Source organism: Cygnus olor, chromosome 2, assembly GCF_009769625.2.
Source record: "Cygnus olor isolate bCygOlo1 chromosome 2, bCygOlo1.pri.v2, whole genome shotgun sequence".
NCBI classification, from domain to species: Eukaryota; Metazoa; Chordata; class Aves; order Anseriformes; family Anatidae; genus Cygnus; species Cygnus olor.
The window spans coordinates 102,077,913-102,099,295 of NC_049170.1; the positions used below are offsets into that span (position 1 = coordinate 102,077,913).

The window sequence follows — 21,383 nt, forward strand, 5'->3', positions numbered from 1 at the left end:
TTATTATGAAGATGGTGACACCTATGTAGCTTTCATAAAATGTTAATGATTATTTTGTAAATTTGTTATTTAGTAAAGCTTTATAAGTATAAATTGCATATCAGAAACTATTGGAGAAAAGATTAAAAAAAAAATGAAATTGTATTGTTAAAAATTTTATTGTAGCCACTCTATATTAAGTTGTTAAATGACATATCAAAGATCATCTTGTCAAAAAGTAGGGATCTCAAACAAAACTAATAATTTTTTATTTATTTATTTTTTGAAAGAAACAAAAACTATTGACTCAGGAAATTCTGGTAAATGGGAGACCAGAGCCTTCAAAAACAGGCGTTGGTGTTTATACCTGTATGTACAGCTGCGTTTATAAAGGAGTTGGAAGTATTTGCTGCATCATTCTCATATGATGTTTGTACACCATGCTTTTATAGGAGCCGGAAACATTTACTACTTCCTATTGAGGCACATCATCTGTCTTCGTGCTAGCCCTGGCTTGTGTTTTGACCATCTTTCAGACACTACCATTAGTGTTTGAGTTGAGCTCCTTGCAACACAGTAATAATCTAGTGGCAAAAATCTGTTGGAGGAACAGAGCTTGAACTGTATGAGCAATCCAAACTGGAATGGAGCCTCTTACATATATAAAACCAATACATGAAGGTACTTCCAGCACCTGGGAGCAGTTGTTCTCTCTTTGCCTTGTACCTTGCTTGCCTCCACCTAAACCAGCACTTCCATTTCCTTGTCTCTCTTTTTTGTGCTTAGTGGTGTGGAGTCTAATTGGAGGCCTGTGCTAGCGGTGTCACCCAGGGGTCAGTACTCGGTCCAGTCTTGTTCAACTTATTCATCAACAACCTGGATGATGGAACAGAGTGTGCCCTCACCAAGTTTGCTGATGACACAAAGCTCAGAGGAGTGGCTGATACCCCAGAGGGCTGTGCTGCTCTTCAGAGGGACCTGGGCAGGCTGGAGAGTTGGGCCGAGAGGAACAAGTTCAACAAGGACAAGTGCAGGGTCCTCACCTCGGGAGGAATAACTCCAAGCACCCGTACAGGCTGGGGGCTGACCTGCTGGAGAGCAGCTCTGCAGAGAGGGACCTGAGAGTCTTGGTGGACCATGACTCAGCAACATGCCCTTGTGGCCAAAAAGACCAATGGTATCCTGGGCTGCATTCGGAGGAGTGTTGCCAGCAGGTCAGGGGAGGTGGTCCTGCCCCTCTACTCAGCCCTGGTGAGGCCACACCTGAACTATTGTGTCCTGTCCTGTGCTCCCCAGTACAAGAGGGACCTGGAAATACTGGAGTGAGTCCAGAGGAGGGCTACGAAGCTGATTAGAGGACTGGAGCACCTGTTGTATAAGGACAGTCTGAGAGAACTAGGCCTGTCTAGCCTGGAAAAGAGAAGACTAAGGGGAAATCTCATCAATGTATATAAATATCTGAGAGAAGGGTGTCGAGAGAATGGAGCCTGGCCCTTTTCAGTTATGCCCAGCAACAGGACGAGAGGCAACAGGCACAAACTGAAGCACAGGAAGTTCTGGCTGAATATGAGGGGGCACGTCTTTACTGTGAGGGTGACAGAGCACTGGAACAGGTTGCTCAGAGAGGTTGTGGAGTCGCCTTCTCTGGAAATATTCAAAACCCACTTGGATGCCATCCTGCGCAATGTGCTCTAGGTGATCGTGCTCAGCATGGGGTTGGACTATATGATCTTCAGAGGTCCCTTCCAACCTCAGCCACTCTGTGATTCTGTGAAACCTTCCATTCTGTACTTTGTGCTGTACTTACACTGCTGAAAAGGGAGCTCCATGATTCATTAAAACCAAGTCCTAATCCCCTACCATTGGGAAGGCTCTGAAAGCTTATGCAAATGTCATTAGAGCAATGTCATTACCCGACATTCCAGCAAATGTGTTGCCCAGATCTGCTGTCTAGTCTTCCTGAATGAGCAGAGAAATCACCAGCTGCCAGGCCCAGCAATCTAAAAGTAAATAAATAAGTTTGCAAACAAATTGAAAAAAATGAAATGTCTTTGTTTCTTTAGACATTCCCCCTCGTCCCCCCTCAAAATCTTTGTGGCATTGGAGCATATAAGAAACTATGCTATTTCTCATTGAAGAAACAGTGTTTGTATTTATATATGTGTCTGTATGTGTATATATAAACTAAATAATATTTGGGGGTTGCATCTCTGATCCATTGGGTCTTCCTTACTCTTTGTACACAATACTGTCTTCTATATACGCCATGTTTTACATATACAGAAGATATACTGTATAGAGATTTGAAACAGGACAAAGAATTTTAAGAATCTCTTCCAGTTAATTTTAACTTCTGATTCTTCTACTCCCAAGTGCTTAAAATAAAAACAGCAAAGAGCTGTGTTTTATTTATTTATTTATTTATGGAGAATAAATAATGCATGGGCAATCTTAGAAATCGTGAAAAAGCTGTGTCAGGTACTGAACTCAGATTGTCAGAACTAAAATACTTTCTTGCCTCTGTTTTTAACATTAGAGAGTTCTCAGGTGAAAACAAGAGCTCTGTTTATTGAAAGTATCAGTACTTGAGTCTAATACTTCTGTTTGTTCATTTGCTTGCTGTGATGGAGATTACACTCTAGACCTGTTCCTTGGGATTCTGAGTTCTAGTCTTACATAAAGAAATTTTAAAGGCAAATCTAGGAAAAATCACAAGAGGAGAAAATATGTTTTTAAACAAGAAGTAGACTTCATTCAAAGTTGAAGCTTTAAATTAAGGTGTGGAATAGGAGCCAACTTGAATTCTTCAAGATAGCAAAAAAACTCCTGTGATCCAACCTAATAAATGTCCTTCTCTGTTTTATTCTTTGAACTCACACTGCTCAAACTGAATCTATTTCAAATTAGCATTGCCTGTCTGGGTAAGAGATCCATATCTACTTCATTGCTTGGGAAGTTAGACCAGTGGGTTGTAATCACAGGCCTGGTGATTTATAGGTTTCTCTGTGTGGGAAAGTTACTGTTCAGTGACCTGAGGTTTGAATTTACAGTACTACTAGCTTATTCTAGTTCCGTTTTTAATACGGTTGTGAACAAGCTCCTTTGAAAGTGAACCTACATTTCTCAAAGTATTTAACCTAGCAAATTACTAAACTGTAAATTCTGGCTTATTTATGAACTTTTTATAGACAAACCATTTTTTTTTCTTCCTGTTGAAACTTATTCATTGCAATTTTTGCAATTTATATATATATATTTTCCTATGAAGTTATCCTAGTTACAGTTGCTACTGTTAATAAAGTACATGAAAAAAAAGAACCAAATAAAAATTTACTATGGAAGTACTATAGAGTGAAGATGAAGTGCAGAAGTAAGGCCTGCAGTATGACTCAGGCTATTATTTTACTTTGGCTCTGTTCTAAATGCGATGACATGATGCCTTAAGCACAAATGATGTTTCTTCCTTTTATGAGGTACACATAGTTGTTTGACCTTTAAGTGTTCTGCATATGCTGCAACATTCTAGGTGTGTGTCTTTCACGTTGGCACTGTGGACAGTGGGAAAAAATATCCTACCAAATGGAGCGAAAACAGGGGCTTACACAGTCATTGTAAGCCCAGGATAAGTCTAAAATACAATAGACCAAGCAGCTCCAGCAGAATGCAAGGTAAGTCCTATGAACCAACTTGGAGCTGGGAGCTGCCTTGAAGTAGTTTCTCTGTATGAAGACTGGTGGTTTTGTTGTTTCAGAAACCACCTATAATTATTTAATGCTACTAATTTCCTCCAGGTTCTAGAAAGACAAAGTTGCCCTATACACCTTGAAACACACTGCCTTCTTGTCTAAGGCTTCATTTGAAGCATTTCTTCGCTGTAATTCATCTGTAAATAGGGTGTTGTAATATTTGCTCACACTCAACAGAGTAGTTGCCAGTGCTTTCAGGTTCTTTAATGAAAAGCACCCTCACTGCAAATTGATATATGAATTTTAAGAAACTTCTGGGTGTGTGCTGTAACAAAGTTCATGTTACTTTGACAGCCTATTGCCCTTGTAATATGAAAGTTTTTAAAGGTCATATGTACTTTATGCAGATTCCTAACATTTTTTTTTTTTTCCCTTCTCTATCCACATTTCTCGTTAAGCATGAATGTTCCTGAAATCTTGGGAGCAGGTAGTGATGCCAGTTAATGGCTTCCTCAAATATCCATACTTGTCAGGTAAATTTTTATTCCATCACTTACTGTTATTTCTGCAAAATTGTAAGTTTATTAATAAGATGAACTCTAGGTCCAATGATCAAAGGAATACAATTATAAGACCAAGTGCGAAGAGTGAACATTAGGGCTGCCTACTGACATGTGCCTAAGCTGAGTAGCTAAAATGTTTTGTAACCACTGTAGTTGCCCCAGCATCCCACTAGATGACACTTTCACCAAAACACGTTAATCACAATTCACATATATGCTGATTCTTCTCTTAGTCCCCTGTTCAGCTGTCATTTTGTGTTCCCTTTCTTGAAAGGATTCCTTGGATGCTTGATTACTCTGACTTTACTATTGTTCCCGAATATGTTAGTGACTCTGTGGAGCTGCATCAGTGAAGTTCATAGGTGTTCTTTCTGTGATTGCTATGCCCTCATCTTCAATTCTTGCCCTTTCCTAGTGGCATAATGGGCAATTGAAAGCTGAGAAGATTTCTGATACTTAGCAGGCACTCCACTTGACTTTGTCAGTGCTCAGCATATGTCACTCTACAGTAGTGCAAGTAATATATAATTTTCAAAGTACAATAAAAGACAAATGTAATCCATACTATTTTAATAACAATTACTCCATAAATTAAAAAAATCATCTCAAAACTCTTACTGCATAGATGATTGTACAGTAATGTCCAGAGTCAAAATATTAAATAAATTTAATAGTCTAAATAGCTTAAATTCCTCATAAATGTGTCATTTTGCAGAAATTTCAGACCTGCTTCAGGCATATCATCTTTGTACATTTCAGGGGACTGCTGGATATATAAGTAAGACACTAGTGATGTGAAGAGGACATCTTGCACGAACGATGAGTGAAATATTAGGGAAAGAGATGGATGCAAAGGGGAAAAGTGTCCCCCGCTGGGACTGAGGGACTATCGATGTTTGTTTGGTGCTCCTCACTGTTAGGCAGGTAGAGACATTTCTGTCCAGAAGGAGATTCAGCTCCCTTGGAGGTCAGCAGTCAGGACACATCAGCTGTTTAGACAGGTCGTGAGCTGAGTGGCAAATCCTTTCCGTAACTCATATCACTGTTTCCTGTTTGTGCTCAGTCTCCCACAGCCCTGGGTTTTTCTTTAGGGCAGTGGCCCTGTTGCCTGAACGATCTGGGACCAACTTGTTTGATGTTGGCGAGGGCTTGGAAGGCAAGAGGGGTAAGAATAGACTGAGAGCAGATAGAAGGCTAGTATGCTATGATTTTCTCCCTTGTTAAAAATTCTTCTTACTCTAGGCACTTGGGACTCGGGTTTGAATGAGAGGACCAACCAGTCTGATAGCTGTGAGCTGGCAGTAGCAATTGGATGGCTTTGCACGTACTGATAGGCAGGAGCCTGGCCATCTTAGAGATTTTGCTTTGGGGCTGGGTATCTGTAAAGTGATCCTGCAGAGACAGATAGGCACCAAAGCAGCTTCAAGGATCTAAGCAAGCATACTTACTAAAGTCAGTGACTCATGTCCATACAGAAAGTGTTCAGCTTCTGATTCAGTCCTTTATTATTTTAAACTCTTAATTAAGTCACTTTGAACCCACAGGTGCAGCAACTTACTGATGCATATTTGTTTTCTTTTATTTGTCACAGGATTTCATTTACCAAAATATTTTAGGCTGGTGGTTGAACTAGAGATATTCAAGGGGATTTAAATGTATTTTTAGAAACTCTGACCAGCTTTGGTCATTTTCTGTTTATAGGTCTGGGACTATCATTTTGTCACCTAAAAAGCTCCATCAAGATCAGTTTTTCTCTCTGGACTTTAGTATGAGCGTACATTTGTAAGTAGGTCTCTGATGGATGGCTAGACCACTTCCATTCCTATTTTACAGGTTGATTTTAAATTGATTATGTGTTTACACCTGTATTATTTTCTGTTTTAACTAAATGATTTCTTATGCAATAGTGTATATATATATATATTTAATTTCCATTAAATTGAAGTTTTGAATATTCAAATGAAAAACATTAAGAAAATGAAATTTGGTATCTGTACCAGTTTTCAGATATATACTATTTCATGCGAAATGAATGAAATACTTACCATTTGCAAATATTTTCATAGCTTCCAATTGATTAGCCAAATATTTGCAAGTTTTGAATATGAACACATTAAATTTATGTTCGCTTTCTAATGAATCAGTCGTACAACTATTTCAGTTACTGTTCCAAAACCACCGCTGGTGCACTGATTTGTTCTATTTGCTATAGCTTCTGTGAAGTTATTTTGCCACACATGCACTTAAGTTAAGCTTACTAAATCATTTCAGTTTTAGTTAAGCTGTTTCATTTTATGATTTCTTAAAGAACTGACTAGAATCCACAGTTATCCAAATCATTAAACTTCAGTCATTGCGTTCTTTGTGTATCAATGATTTTATTTATTTTTATTTTTATTTTTATTTTTATTTTTATTTTTATTTTTATTTTTATTTTTATTTTTATTTAATCCAAATTAATTGGAGGGATTGCAAGTGATATTTTGTGGATTGAATATTCAGGGCAAGAGACATAAGAAAGATAGTTGACAACTGTTAAAAATGTTCATCCTTGTTCTGGGAGGAAATTTGAATCCATCTTTCCTAATTGCAAGCTGATGTCCTCATCCATGAGTGAGCAGAGAGAACACTGATGTACTTTTTGGGTATTATTTTATTAAATATGCCTGGGATCTAAATATAACAACACATCTTGTATCAAAATATTTAAATGTTTTCTGGTCACAGAAATTATTGGAAAAACCTCAAATGCTTTTCAGAATTTTTGGAGAAGGAAGCAAACAAGCTGAGATATTGGTTGTGTGCTCTCATATAAATATGCACAAGGTATAAATAAATTCTCTAACTTTTAGATTAAGCTTTAATGTCCATTTCAAAAACATTTAATGCGGCTCCTGTTTATTTTACAGTTTAGCTGGGAAAATTTGCAACTGTTTGTTATACTCTGATCTCCACTTGGAGGTAGTGCTATGCACTTCCTGAAAACTGGGATTTCTGCTTATAATAAAAATGTCCACTATTGGTTGAATGAAAATAATTTAAATTTAGCTTAAGTCTAGCATTCCTTCTTGTTTTCTTGCAGGTGACTGAAGGTGTCTAGCCACTAGGTGCTGAGACTTGTGGGAACTTTAAGTGGCTAAAAATCATGGCTTATGCTGAAATATGTTCAGATTCATCCTGGTCTTAAAATATTTTTGAGACATGCCGAGTTGTGGTATGTTGAGTGTACCACGCTATAGGTGAGGTACCAAGATTTCTCCTTCCCTTCAACCACAGGACTCTCCCTAATAATGCTGGAAGTGAAAATGAATCATTTATGAGCATCAGTAGACACATGGGTGGGGCCTCTTTGTAAACTGGTCTTTTGTTGATGCAATATGTGTGACAGCCTTTTAGTTCTGAATATAAATGTTACTGAGAGGAAATTAGGTTGGTTCGCAGAGATCAGCCAGACCTTGCAGTGCATCTTGCTGAGGAGCAGGTACCGCCAACCAGCACTGTGCTTCAGATACTAGTACATGCAGAAGGAAAATGGAAGGTGAGTGCTTTGAAACTTTACTATCACTAGACACAGGACTGAGAACGGAAATAATTAAACAGTCAGGTGTAAATACATAAGAAAGTGTAAATATTGCTGTGTGGAATCAAGACAAGGGATTACCTCTAAGGTTTAGATTTTATTATATGTGGATTTAGAAAGAAAAGAGACATTTTTGGAAAAAAAAAAAAAAAAAAACAAAACAAAGGAAAAAAGGGAAAAAGAGAGTTATGGAGAAGAAGCGGTGGAACAACAGCCATTTCTGAGAATAAGAAAGAGCATGGAAAAGAATGTATTTTATTTCCAGCATAAAATAAGCAGTAATAGTTTTCAGTATTCTTATGTTAGAATCAATTATTTCACAGTAGTTACCTGAAGTATTCTCTCTGGAATGAAGGCAAAATGTGAATTGCTAAAGAAAACCCGTCGACTGGTATTAGAGGTAGGGTTTCTATCAGAGAAAGAGAACCCATAAGAGATGTGAAATTGATTAGCCTTTAGTATTTTCTCTGAGCTGCCTTTGCTTAAGAAGGCAATTGTTAGCTCCTTTGTGATCCAGCCATGATAGTTAACTCTGATAAGCAAACTGTGGGCTGACTTTAGACAACTTCCCTGGGAAACATGTAATATCTCAACTACCTGATGTTCCAGTTTAGCTGGATTCATGAGTCAATGAAATGTAGTTGTCCTGGTTTATAAGCTCCTCCAGAGGATGGGTGAGGATCTATCAGGTTCTTTCAGTCAGTGACCACAGGAATTTGTCATGTGTGCTGTAAGCACCTCTAATCCTTCTGTTCAACCAGAACACTTTGCATTGTGGTTGACAACCTCATTAAGATACAAGATTTTCTGTGATTCTGTTAATCTTTCTTATTCAGCAGGTATGATGCACGCATGAGCAATAATGATGCAATGCATTGCTCTGTTTTATTTTTATTTTTATATTTTTTATTATTATTTTTGATAGTGTGCATGTTTTTAGGATGGGTAATGCCTAGGTCTGTATTTCTTTACTGATCCTTGCTGAAGAGCTGAATGACCAATTCTTTACCAAATTTCAATGGGTGGATGAAATATGAAATTATTTTGTTTCAAGGAAATTTTTTTTTTCCCCTTTCCCAGACCTTCCCTCCCCAGTTCATTTCATTTATGGTTTACTTAAGAATGCGATCCTGGGAAACTCAATTGACTTGTGTTAGAAGTGTCCATGTCCCATGGGCTTAGCTATAAGTCTTCTTTTAAGTGAATACACCCCTGGTTCTGGTGGGAAAAAACTAGTTTCCCCTACATACCAACTGTCTATTCAATTTAGCACCAATTTAGCTAGAGAAATTGCATTGTTTGGTTGTACCGCAAGTTTAGCAGGACCAAACTTAATCTTTCAGAATTAAAATAATATCCAAGTCTTTGTAGTTCTGTGAGCCCAGTTTCCAAAACTGCTGAGAATTCGTGGCTCCCATCGCCTTCAATTAGAGTGAAGCACTTTTGAAAATAACATGTTGTATGCAAATAAGTAAAAATGAATGTTGCCACCCATCCTTCTGGCACCAGGATCATAATTAGCCCTGGGAAATGGCTGATATCCAGGCAGGGTGCCGGGGGTGTGGTGGGGGCGGATCATCCAAGATTTTAGTCAAGCTAATCACAGCATTTGGGATAGACTGTCAGCATTTTTTTTAAATCATAATTTATGAATATCTCCTTTTCCATCAAGTTCCTCAAAGATGTCTCAATTTGTGTAATAAAATGGGTGTCTCCAAGCCTTTTATAATTTTGGGAAATGTAGATAGAAACAACTACGTATGCATGCATATTCAACATTATTTGCGATTTGGGGGTGTTATTTATTCACACTTTTTTCATAACTTATTTGGAGTGCCATTTAAGCCTTAAAACACATGCATTTGTTATCAAATATTTTATTTATTCAGTTTGCTTTATTATTTTATTCCAACTCTCAACTGATAGCATGTGAAAAACGTTTGCTGTTTAGATGTGGTTGAAAAGTAACTATGTCAAAAGCCAGGATGTTGTCTTTTGGTGAGACTACTACAATACAGAACCAATCTTTCAGGTAGAGATACTAATAAGTGTCCTTTGACATCAGTTATTTATAAAGCACAAAGGTGCTATATAAGAGAAGTGAAACTTGTAGCACAGCTTTGATTTATAAAGCATTATACAAGTTTCTACCTGCAAGCTAAGGAAGTGGTGAACTTCTAAGGATACTTTTATGGAACTATGTCTCCATATAGTTTCTCAGTGTTGCTGAAATTTGAACAAACCCTTGACTGTTTTTTGTTGTTGTTGTTGTTATTTTGTTTTGTTTTGTTTTTATTTTCAAAACAGTTATCTGTTTCATCTATCTCCTGTTTCATGTAATCTTGACCTCATGAAGTGATGTGGCCTCAATTATTTGGTTTTCCTTCTGTATTTCTTTCTCCATCCTGCAGTCATTGAGCTTGGAGATGTTGACCTGAACTGTCCTTCCAACTGCCAAATTCATAACACCCATTTCTTCGGAACTGACAGACAGATAATAAGGAGAGGGCAAGCCTTCAACTTTTATGCTCGCTTCCATAATCGGGAATGGGATGACTCCATGGATCAGGCCATTTTCACCGTGGAGACAGGTAGTCACACCCAAAATATGTGTAGTCTTTCTCAGTCCATTTCTGGTAAGTAATATTTCCCATAGTCTTCAGTGATAAATACTATCTACACATCCATTTTCTGAGTGAACAGACTACCTTCCCGTAGCTAAGGCAGTGCTTCTACCATGTAAAGTTTTCTCACTCTGCTATGAAAATTACAAGTGAAAAACAAATCCACCCTTTGGAGCTTTAAATTGCAAATGATTGCTAAACAAATTACTTGTTTTTTACATGTGCTTTGTTTACCCTGATTGAAATTGTATTTATTTTCCTGAAAAGGCCTCAGACCCTGCGAGTCAAATGAGACGAAATGTACATTCCCAATGGGCAGATGTCTAGATCAAACCTGCTGGAGTGCTTCCTACAAAATTCATCAACCAAAATGCATCAGTATTAGTGTGTTTCCTCCCTCCAATGCCTGCATTGGCCGTTATATTCTCAATATGCAAATCACATCTTGTGGTCACACATACCAGCGATGTCTTGGAGATTTTTATGTCCTTTTTAACCCATGGTGTGCAGGTGAGAACTCCAGTGATATTGAGATAGTTTTAAGAAAAATGCTAATGATTAATTTTTATTAATTTTTTTTAAGGTTGAAATTATTAATTACTTAGCTGGTAAGTAAGGGATGAAGTCACAGAAATCACAGGAAATAGAGAAGGATTTTTTTGTTTCTTTTTCCTGTATATTCAAGGCTGTCTCAATCCGGTGTTTTGATTTAGTTTCTTAGTGGTAGTACTGATGTGATATAACTTTCTTTTCTCCACTTTTAAAATAGCTTGCCAGGAAAAGAGGCTATGTGCACAAACTGAAACAAAGGAGATTCTGTCTGAACATCAGGAAAAACTTTTGTTACTATACAGGTGAATGAAGTATTGGCACAGGTTACTCATAGAGGTTATGGAGTTTCCCTCCTTGTGTATATTCAAAAGCCATCTAGACATGGTCCAGGGCAACCAGCTCTATGTGACCCTGCTTAAACAGGGGAGTTGGACCAGATGACCTCCAGAGGTCTCTTCCAACACCATGCATTCTGTGATTCTGTGATATCACCATGACAGCACAAATATGAATGAAGTTCAGTAAATCTGATTTGAGAGGCAGCCAATTGTGAAGTTTTTAAGACTTTGACAAAATCATTAGATGGAAAATATTTACACTGTCCATTGATTTGATCAGAATTAAATACCAAACTCTAAATGTAGTGTTTGACTCCTAGGATTGCTTAGGGTGAAGACAAATTGCAAGCTCTGTAATTCAGGTGTATCACAGCAGAGTGAGGCTTAATAAAGGCAAAACCAAGAAGTAACCAGAAATGAATTAAATCTGCTTAAAAGCATATGTTTAAAATAGATAGGAAAAGAAAGAGGGATCCAGTGAAATAGATAAAAGATATGTAAGCGCTAGAAATGAACATCTTGTCTGATAGCTCTTGCATCTTTTCCAGATGACCCTGTATATATGGACAATCAGGCTCAAAGAGAAGAGTATGTTCTGAATGAACATGGCATACTGTATGAAGGAGTTCACAAACATATTACCTCTAGACCTTGGCACTTTGGACAGGTATATTTTGAAGATTTGTTCAGAAGTAGTTGTCATCCATATAAGTACTAAGGAAGTGTTATCCATATTTTGCAGAAATGCATCCTATGTTACGGAGTACAAAAGGTTTTTAGGTCTAGTCCAGAACATGCATGCAATGAAAGAAATGTTTAAGAACGTCTCTGTAGCTCAAACAACTGCAAGGAAGTTTTCTGTAGTATAGAATTATGGAAACATCAGAATGTTCTTGGAAAAAGAAAATTGTGCTTCTGAAGTTAAAATGATTCAATTAGTTAGACATAAGCAAGAATAACATGGTTTTTAAAAGAGACTATCTATCTTTGATCTTCCTTCAATCAGACAGACAACATCATGCAGACTACTAGAAGCTAGACTTGATTTTAAAGAAATGGTAGGGGAAGAGAGAGGGAAGCTCATATACATGAGAAAGACTGCAGTATTGACAAGAAAAGTGCTTTTTCAATGTTAGAATACCATGATGTCTGTGTTAACTTCTCTTTGATCAGTTTGAAGATGGAATTCTGGATATCTGCTTGAAGATTCTAGACATGGGTGCAAGTTACCATCATGGCTCTGATCGAGACCATTGTTGGCGCAATGATCCTGTGCATGTCAGCATGGTGGTAAACCACATGGTAAGAACTAATGGTGCATGACCTTTGAATAGATCGGGTCACACTTTGTGTTTTTTACAGAAGGATAAATTACACTGTAATGAAACAGTACGAGTAGTAGGGAAAATCCTTTTTGTGCTCAGATTCACAGGAAAAAGTAACTTGTAGCATTGATCTTTGATAATTTTGTGAGATGCTTAGGATGTGAAGACATGGTCAGGTATTTGGAAAAGTTGTTTTTCTTTTCTCTCACTAGATAAGCAGCCATACCACTAACAGCATCATGAAGATTCCAGAAAACAATGATTACCTGAAAGGAACAAAACCATTTTCCTGGAATGGAAGTGTCCCTATTCTTCAGCAGTGGTATAATGGCAGATGCAGACCAGTCAGATACGGGTACTGTGGGTCTCTTGCTTCAGTAATGTGCACAGGTATGATATCTCAGTCTTTCCTTACCTAGCTATCCAAATGAAAGACAGAAAACCAGGATTAGAAAACTCTGACCCTAAATACTACTGCAAGCATATTCCTCACAAGTATTTTACTAGAAAAGAAATGGAGTATTTTATCTTGTTTTGATATAGCACGGCTGCCTACACAGTGTTTATTATCAACCTGTTGCTTTTCTATAAACTGTGATGAACAAGAAGAAAAGTGATACTGTCTTTCTTGACCCTTATGCAATGTAGCTCTCAGTATTGCAGTTTTTATTAAAATACGGAGCAAACACAACCTCACAGAAGTAAAAATTTATCCTTTGGGTGAGGCTTGAAGGATGAGTAAAAACACCAACTTATGAAGAGGAATAAGACTTCTACCACCGTCTCCTCCAAAACACAAAAGCAGCAAGCTTTTGCTACAAAGGAGGAGATAATAGTGAACTAAATGATATGGAGGAGGGGGGAAGAGTTACAATGTTACACCATTTACTTCCTGAAGCTGATTCTGCATTGAAGAAAATTAGGTTGATACTATACAGACGAATCCATAAACACTACACTATACTTATAAAAAGTATGGAAATTTCTGACTAGTGTTTTATTAATGCAGGGTCTGGAACATTATTTCTGTATTTACAACAGGTGTATGTATTGTTTGTTTGTTTGTTCGTTTGTTTATTTTTATGCTGGAATAATATCGAGTCATTTCTTTCTGTTAGGCTCTTTTCAAGTTACTTTTCAGAAAAAAGAAATTCTGAAGACAGAATTACGACATCCCAAATGTTATCTCCTATGCATTTTGTTTATATGATGGCGAAGTAGAATGCAGGAGAATTATTTACAGAATAAGTAAAAGGCTTGTTTGATTAATTACTGTTTATAATGACTCCTGATTTTCTTTTTTCCCTTACAGTGATGAGGTGTTTGGGAATTCCAAGTCGTGTTGTCACAAACTTCTGTTTTCCATGCTCAAATGAGAATCCCCTTGGTATCAATGAGATTTTTGACTGTACTGGAAAAAACCTCTGTGGTAAAGACAAGCTATGGTAAATAAGAAAAAAGCAATAATATATTTTGGTTTTGTGAAAAGCTAGATGATAGGAAGACTAGTGTAAATCTAGCAAGTCAGTACTTTGGTATTACATAGCTGTTCATTTTCCTATTAATGCATTTCAAAAGTATACAGTCATTGAGGAGGCAGTCTGTTCAATCTACCCTTAAAAACAATAACAAGAAGAAAAAGCACACTTTTGAGAATTGATACTATCTGCTTATCCTTCTCAGTTGAAGCAATAGGCCATCCATCTCAGTAGATGCAAAAATATTAAGTGAACACAAAATTCAAAGAAAAATTTATGATAGATTAAAATTATTATCCTTAGTCATAATCACTTGGTTGATAATTATGTTGTCTTCCTGGGGTTTCTTACCATGAATCGCTTCATTCTTGTCAACCTTTCAACTCACGTTCATATAACTATGACATTATAGCTTATCAAAGTACAATTTGTTGTTTTTACTCTTGGCCTATATGTTCATAGTTTAACTGCACCAGAATTTGCTTGTATCCAAGCCTAATCTGTGAGAGCTTTCAAATAATTTTTTGATCTTTCCCATGTGAAAAATATAAGATCAAACTGAAATGCTAAGGGAAAGAAGATCCTATTTTGGCATTTAAGTCTTAAGGGTTTCTTCTTTGTTAGTCTGTTAAAAAGACTAGGACAGTATTTTGTTTGTTTGTTTGTTTGTTTGTTTTCTCTAAAGAACTGGGCAGAAAATGATAGGAAAAAATGACTATTTAAACAAAAGAACTGTGCTGGCATATTATCAACTGAAGCAACAACAACAAATAAGCAAAAAGATAATGGGTTATAAAAAGAACATTTTGCAAGCAGATTTGCAGGATTCAGGAACAGATTTTCAGTCTTAGGGATACAAAGCAAAGCAAACAACTCCTGTCTTGAAACATCATTAACAGTGCTAAGACAGAACTATTCAGTTGCATAAAGGTTCTCTATGATATTCTTTTCCTCCATAGAAAGGCATTGAACTTATTGACCCAAGTGATGTTTTTAATCCTGTATTCCTCCACCTACAGGCGGTACCACTGCTGGAATGAATCTTGGATGGCTCGCAGAGATCTAAATCAATGCTGTGGTGATTGGCAGTGCCTGGATCCAACACCTTTGGAAACTGGCAGAGGTAACTAAAAATGTTTCCTATGATTGTCATCGTTTGCATCAGCTTATGTTTTTGTTTCTATACTACTCAGGTTACATCCTGTTATAACATTTTGGTTTTCACCTGGCTTAGGTTCATCTTGCAGTGGTCCTACATGGGTTCGAAGCATCAGAGAAGGGGAACTGGACTTGGACTATGATGGTCATCATATGTTTTCTCGGCTAAATTCGAACTATGTTGGCTGGCTTTCCCAAAACAATGCCAAAAAAACAAAAGTTTTCTGTGACACTTGGCCATGTGGACAACATCTAAGCACTAAGAGTGTTGGCAGCGAGCAACTGGAAGATATCACTGGGAGTTACAAATATGAGCTAGGTATGATGAAAAGTCATTAACTGGGTTAGAGGCAATTTAAAATGTTAATTGTACAAAATTTTCAAAGTAATTTGTCCTGTGTTAAAATGAGTAGAACTATTTAAAGGTTGCCTGCCTGCCTGCCTGCCTTCCTTCCTTCCTTCCTTCCTTTCTTCCTGAGAAAGAAGGGAAGATGCCTTTCTGTTGAAATAAGATCTAAGCGTATTTAGATGAATCAAAGAAAACAATAGCAACTGCTTTTATTTAATACCACTGTTTTTATGTACATGATTTGGTCTCACCTATATACTAGTTTCAAATATTAGCAGACTTTGGATAATCTAACAAAATAAATTCTTTTAAACCCAGGATTAAATTCTTCCTTATTGACTCTTGCACTAGCTCTATCAGGAAATATGCTCATGTACTAATTTCATGTATTATTAGGACTTCCTGTTGTTATCACTTTTGGTTTACTGATTTTCATTTTCCAGGGATGTAGGGAAGAGTTCAATCAGCAGAATTGCCTAAAAGAATGTAGAGTAGATTAGAGCTGATTGTAAAAGTGCAAATTTTGTTTCCTGAAAAGGAACAAAAAAACCTTCATTTGAATGTTTTATCTCACCTTTTGTGAGAAAAAAAAAATGAAACCTCTTGTGGCTTCATATTCTGTTGGATTTGTTTAACACAAAGCTACCACATTATGTTTCAGGAAGGAGTAGGAGGAAATTTAATTATCTTTATTATTTAGGTAGATATTCCAGATTTCCAGAAGACTCATTATCATGTATCTCCTTTTCACAGGTTCTGTGAAAAGCAAAGAAGCCTATTACCGGGCTTACAGAAGAATTCACCCAGGGTACTGCAATGCTTCCAACTGTCATATAGATAGGGAGTTATCATCTCTGAAAAACCCATTTTTGAGTGACAGCGGTATTAACATGAGGCTAAAGATGACTAACTGTCCAATGTATGGTGAAGATGTCCAACTGCACTGGCTGCTTGAAAATTTGCGTAGTGAACCCAAAACCCTGAAGTTTAATTTGTGTGCACAAATAATAACATACAATGGTTGCCCAATGGATCAATTTTGGAAAGACAGTGTGTCTGTTACATTGGGTCCGAGAGAAGGTAAGAAGGTGGATTTGTCTAATGCCCTTCTGACCACAGTTCTTTTCAGGAGACAGATAGGAGACAGGAGACTGACAATCTTCTATAGGATTAGTGGAGACTTAATACTCGTGGGAAGTGAAATTAATAAAATGTTAAATATTGATAGCTGAATTGCCTTCAAGGCGATCCCTCAAAAATCAACACAATATATACTCTATGTGTAATCAATTACATGTATAGTAACAGGTTAACTGTAGTCTTTGCTTAATTTCTCAAGGTTTAGAGATTTTGATGATCATTTAAAACTTCTTTCTGTTAAAAGTTCAAGTCTGGATTCTATATTCAATACAAAAATAAAATTGCAGATGCTTATCATAAAAACAATTCATTTCCTTTAGCCAGAAGATATTAGTATAAAATATCCATTTTAAGCACTGAAGTGATTATTTCCAGATACAGCACAATATGCCGGGAAGTGCAAAGGTGTGTCACAGCATAAGCACTTGTTTTAATAGTTATCTCTTTTCATGAAAGAAAAAGATCACTTTACTTAAGTCATATCTATAAGAAGAAAATTAGTTCCTGATATTTACATTCTGTTTTACCTAGCTTTAATTTGACTACATTCAAATTATTGCTTTAAGAATTACATTGGAATTAAAATTTCAGAATTTAAGTAAATAAATAAATTAAAACTTCCCTGTAAACACACTAGTATAGTTAGAGTAATTAGAAAGTATGCAGCTGGATGTTGAAGGTAGCAATGTGTCATCCTAAGCCAGGAAAGTTCATGTCTGGTTTCAGAGATGCTGTGATAGCTTAATATTTAATTAAACCATTTTAATTGCCAGTTAAACTTTAGGAGGAATGGAAGTAGAATATTAGCCAAAAATAATTAAATGAATAAATAAAAACTTAAACACATTTGTTTTACAGTGAAAAAAATCCCACTGTGTATATCATATAGTCAATATGGACCTTATCTCTGTGATCACAACATTATGAAAGTAGTTGCTGTCTCAGATCCAGAGTGTGGAGAAGTTCTGATGGTTAGCAGGGATATTGTGATCAACAGGCCACCTGTTATTGTTAAGGTAAAGAACTTTAACTGTGCACTTTGTGTTCTAAGAAACAGTTATGGACTCTTATTGTCCACTTCCTATGTATAATACAGAAAAATGTGGAACTCATTTTTGTTTGCTTTTTAGAAAGATCAGTGTGATTATAAGTGTATAAAAAATTACTTAGAGTGATGCCTAAAGATCACAGAAGTAAAACAAAAAGAATCGTGTATATAAGTATTATAGTTTTCTTCTGTTTAATTTAATGCTAATTTTGTGAGGTTAAAAAAAAAAAGTGTTTGATATTTTAAATATTTATTTGTTCGTTTGTTTATTTTTTACTAGCTATTGAGCCAACCCAGGCTGAAAGTACCATGTACAGCAGAGATCTCCTTCTGCAATCCTCTCCAGGAAGATATGAAGAACTGCATAATGACTTTAGAAGGCTGCGGTTTATTCAAAGAGCCAATGACCATTGAGTAAGATCATCAATTATTTAAATGGGGATAATATTGGGGGTTGACTAATGTCTGCTAGGTCAGAGCAGGTTTTGAGGAAGATGATAGTTCTGATACTTCTGGTATTTAGGATCTGAACACGATTTTATGCCCCTTAATACTTTGAGACTCCATTACAAGACTCATTCTTCTTGAAACTCACAGAGTTGGCAAGATATGCTGTTGCTTCATTTTTCTTAAGTCTAATCTGTGTGTGTTACAAATTTATATCTGAAAGAGAATGTACACTTTTCTTCACAAGAAATTTTAGCTGTGTCCCCCAGCCCTTATAATCCTATTGTGTTTATAAAGATTTCCTCTAAATATTCATGAACTTGCATCACTTATGTAAACAATTAGAAAAAGACAGAAGTAGTAGTGTGCATTCTAAGCTCACAACAAGTTAATCACAGGAAACTGGAAATTTCCATGATGCTATAACATCCTAGGAAAAGGAGCTTTTCATTAATATGCATTGCTGTTCTTCATGACAAGGACAACTGACAGAGGTATGACTAGTTTTGAAGGGAAGCAATTAGGAATTGTTCTCACTGATGATAATGAACTTGGTATCACAGAGCTCCTTGATCCAACTTAGATGACTGGAAATGGGAAGCATCATGTATATCTTTGAGGCAGAAGGGTACTATGTTTTTGAAGAATTTAAGTAACTTACTTACTCCCATACAGTATCATGAATGGGTTTCCAGTTCCAGTTCCAGAACTAACAGTGTGAGTTTTCCGTGGGCAGAAGTAACAAATCTTTTGAGACAGAGTGAAATGGTTACCACGCTATTCACAACACAGGATGATTTGGGGGGGGCAGGGCAAGTAACAAAGTGATAATAGCAGACTGCCTCTGAAAACGTGTCATAGCAATCAAAACATAAAATGTGAAGTCATATTCTACTGCTTCAGGTCTTTGAGCTACCTAAGGCCCTAATTCTCTCCCTCCTCTTGGTGCAGTTTGGGAACACTGGCTTCCAATCAGCAGGCACGGACTATTGTGGAGTTCACACCATACAGACTGGGCAGCCACCGGCTCCTAGCCAACTTCGGATGCCACAAATTTGCCTACTGCAAAGGATGTGCCAAGGCTGAAGTGTGTAATCCTGTGGGGCAGAACGGCTCCCTGCCCGTGGGGCAGAATGGCTCCCTGCCCGTGAGCCAGAACGGGTCGCTGCCGGTTTGTGAGAATGGGTCCCTGCCCGTGAACAGCTCTGGGCCGGTCCCTGTAGGGGACCCTGGGTTCAACTCCATGTGTGAATACATATGCATCCCTGTGTGCAACCCGAACTGCAACCCAGGGGGCCCGCCTGTGTATGACTTCGTGTACCTTCCTGCGGGCCATCCCTTATGCAACACCATCTGCAATCCAGGCTTCAACCCAAACATCAATCCTGGTTTCGACCCAGGGTGTGATCCTGGCTTCCGAGTTATATGCGAGACCATGCCTCCCGCTACGTGTGCCCCAATGCCTCCGCCCATGTACGGCTCTATGCCGGTCCCATCGTCCAACCCTGTGGGCCCCCCTATGCCACACGTGGTGTTCGAGACAGGGCCCACTCCTGCACACCAGCCTGGAGGTGGAGGGGGGCCGATGTCCTATTCTGTCTCTGTCCCAGCAAATAATGCGGTGAGTGCCCTGCTGACCCATTTCATGGCTGGCCCCAGTCCCACTGCAGCAGCCCAGGCGGTCCCCACCCATCTGCCAACCCACCCTGTGTGCTCTTCAGTTGCCAACACTGTCGGCAGTCCCATGCCACCGCCTGCAGCCATTTCAGTGCCAGCTGCCTCCCTCTCCCATGTTGTCTGTGGCTCCGTGCCCTCTCCCACAGCCCAGCCTCCCTGTGGCTCCATGGCCACCCTTCCGACCCAGCCCTTGAGTGCCCCAGTAGCCCATGCTGTGTGCTCCCCAGCTCCCTGCCCTGAAGCTTCTCCGGTGCCCCGCTCTGCACGTAGCTCTACCCCTGCAGGGCTGCACCTTGCTGGCTCCCCAGTCCCCCGCCCTGTGGGACCCCCAGCAGCTCACTCGCTGTGCTCCCCAGCCCCCCGCCCCGTGGGACCCCCAGCAGCGCACTCACTGTTCTCCCCTGCCTCCATCTCGGTGGGAGCTGCAGGGGTCCGCTCTGCGAGCTCACCCACCCCTTGTCCCGAGGATTCGTCAACCACCTGCTTTGCATCCCCCCCAACTCCCCGGCCTCTGGCAGCTGCCACAGCCCGCTCCCTCTGCAACCCTTCCTCTCGCTCGGTCTCCCGGGCTGTCTGTACCCCAGGGTCTCGCTCCGTCTGTGGCCCTCAGTGGGGGCCCTCCTGCACTACCACCACCACCACCTCCCGCTCAGGCTCCCACTCCACGTGGACTCCAACCTCCCGTTCAGCATGGAGCCTCACAGGGCGCTCGGGTTACATCCCCTTCTCCCGCACCTCCTACAACACGCTCACAGGCCCTCCCTATAGCTCCTTGTCCCGCTCCTACAACACTTTGTCCCGCTCAGCCTACAACACCCTGCCCCGCTCTACCTCTCCCTCTGCTTACGCTACCCTGCCTCGCTCTGGCTCGCGCCCCACTGGAAGCGCCCTGACCCGCTCTGGGGCCCGCACCCCCTGGAGTCCCAGCAGGGGTACTCTCTCCTACTTCAAACGCAAATACCTGTAATTGAGAGCAACCCACTGGGGAAGAGCCAAAGTGAGTGAATTAAAGTCTGTACACAGATGCTTTGAAAAAAGGTTAGAAATAGGGTGATGGAGAGCAACCTGCGTAGTTCTGAATATTTGTCCAGGCATTTGAGATGTGTTGGAAAGCAGGCTGCTAGCCAACCCCTGAGAAGTGCATTTGATGTAATATTCATGTGTCTTGAGATACAGTCCAGTGGAAGTGACAAATGAACGTGCTCCTCCCGGAGCCGTAGTGACAACAGCTGCACAGTGCAAGTAATCGGACTAGATTGCTCAGTCAAGCCCTTTTATAAATGATCTGCTTTCATTCTCTTTCCTCTTGATTTCTTGCAATGTGTGTTTCTCACAACCCCCTTGGGCTACAAGGCTCATTGCACATCTCCCTCCCCACGTGAGATGTGCTGTTCACTGGTGTTCTGCTACCACAGAGGTGGTAGAAGGACCCTCATGAC

The 21,383-nt window shown here is 39.0% G+C and overlaps 1 protein-coding gene across 1 annotated transcript; it reads left to right on the forward strand.

Moving 5' to 3' along the window:
* The first annotated feature begins 7,613 nt into the window (after window positions 1-7,613).
* LOC121065162 (protein-glutamine gamma-glutamyltransferase 5-like) lies at window positions 7,614-20,911 on the forward strand. The gene is made up of 13 exons (XM_040547767.1): window positions 7,614-7,766; window positions 10,220-10,444; window positions 10,700-10,942; window positions 11,871-11,989; window positions 12,496-12,624; window positions 12,860-13,037; window positions 13,960-14,092; window positions 15,145-15,248; window positions 15,360-15,602; window positions 16,386-16,712; window positions 17,631-17,788; window positions 18,101-18,234; window positions 19,219-20,911. The coding sequence occupies exons 1-13, from the start codon at window positions 7,760-7,762 to the stop codon at window positions 20,909-20,911; spliced, it is 3,693 nt and encodes a 1,230-aa protein (XP_040403701.1). The 5' UTR covers window positions 7,614-7,759.
* The last annotated feature ends 472 nt before the right edge of the window (window positions 20,912-21,383 follow it).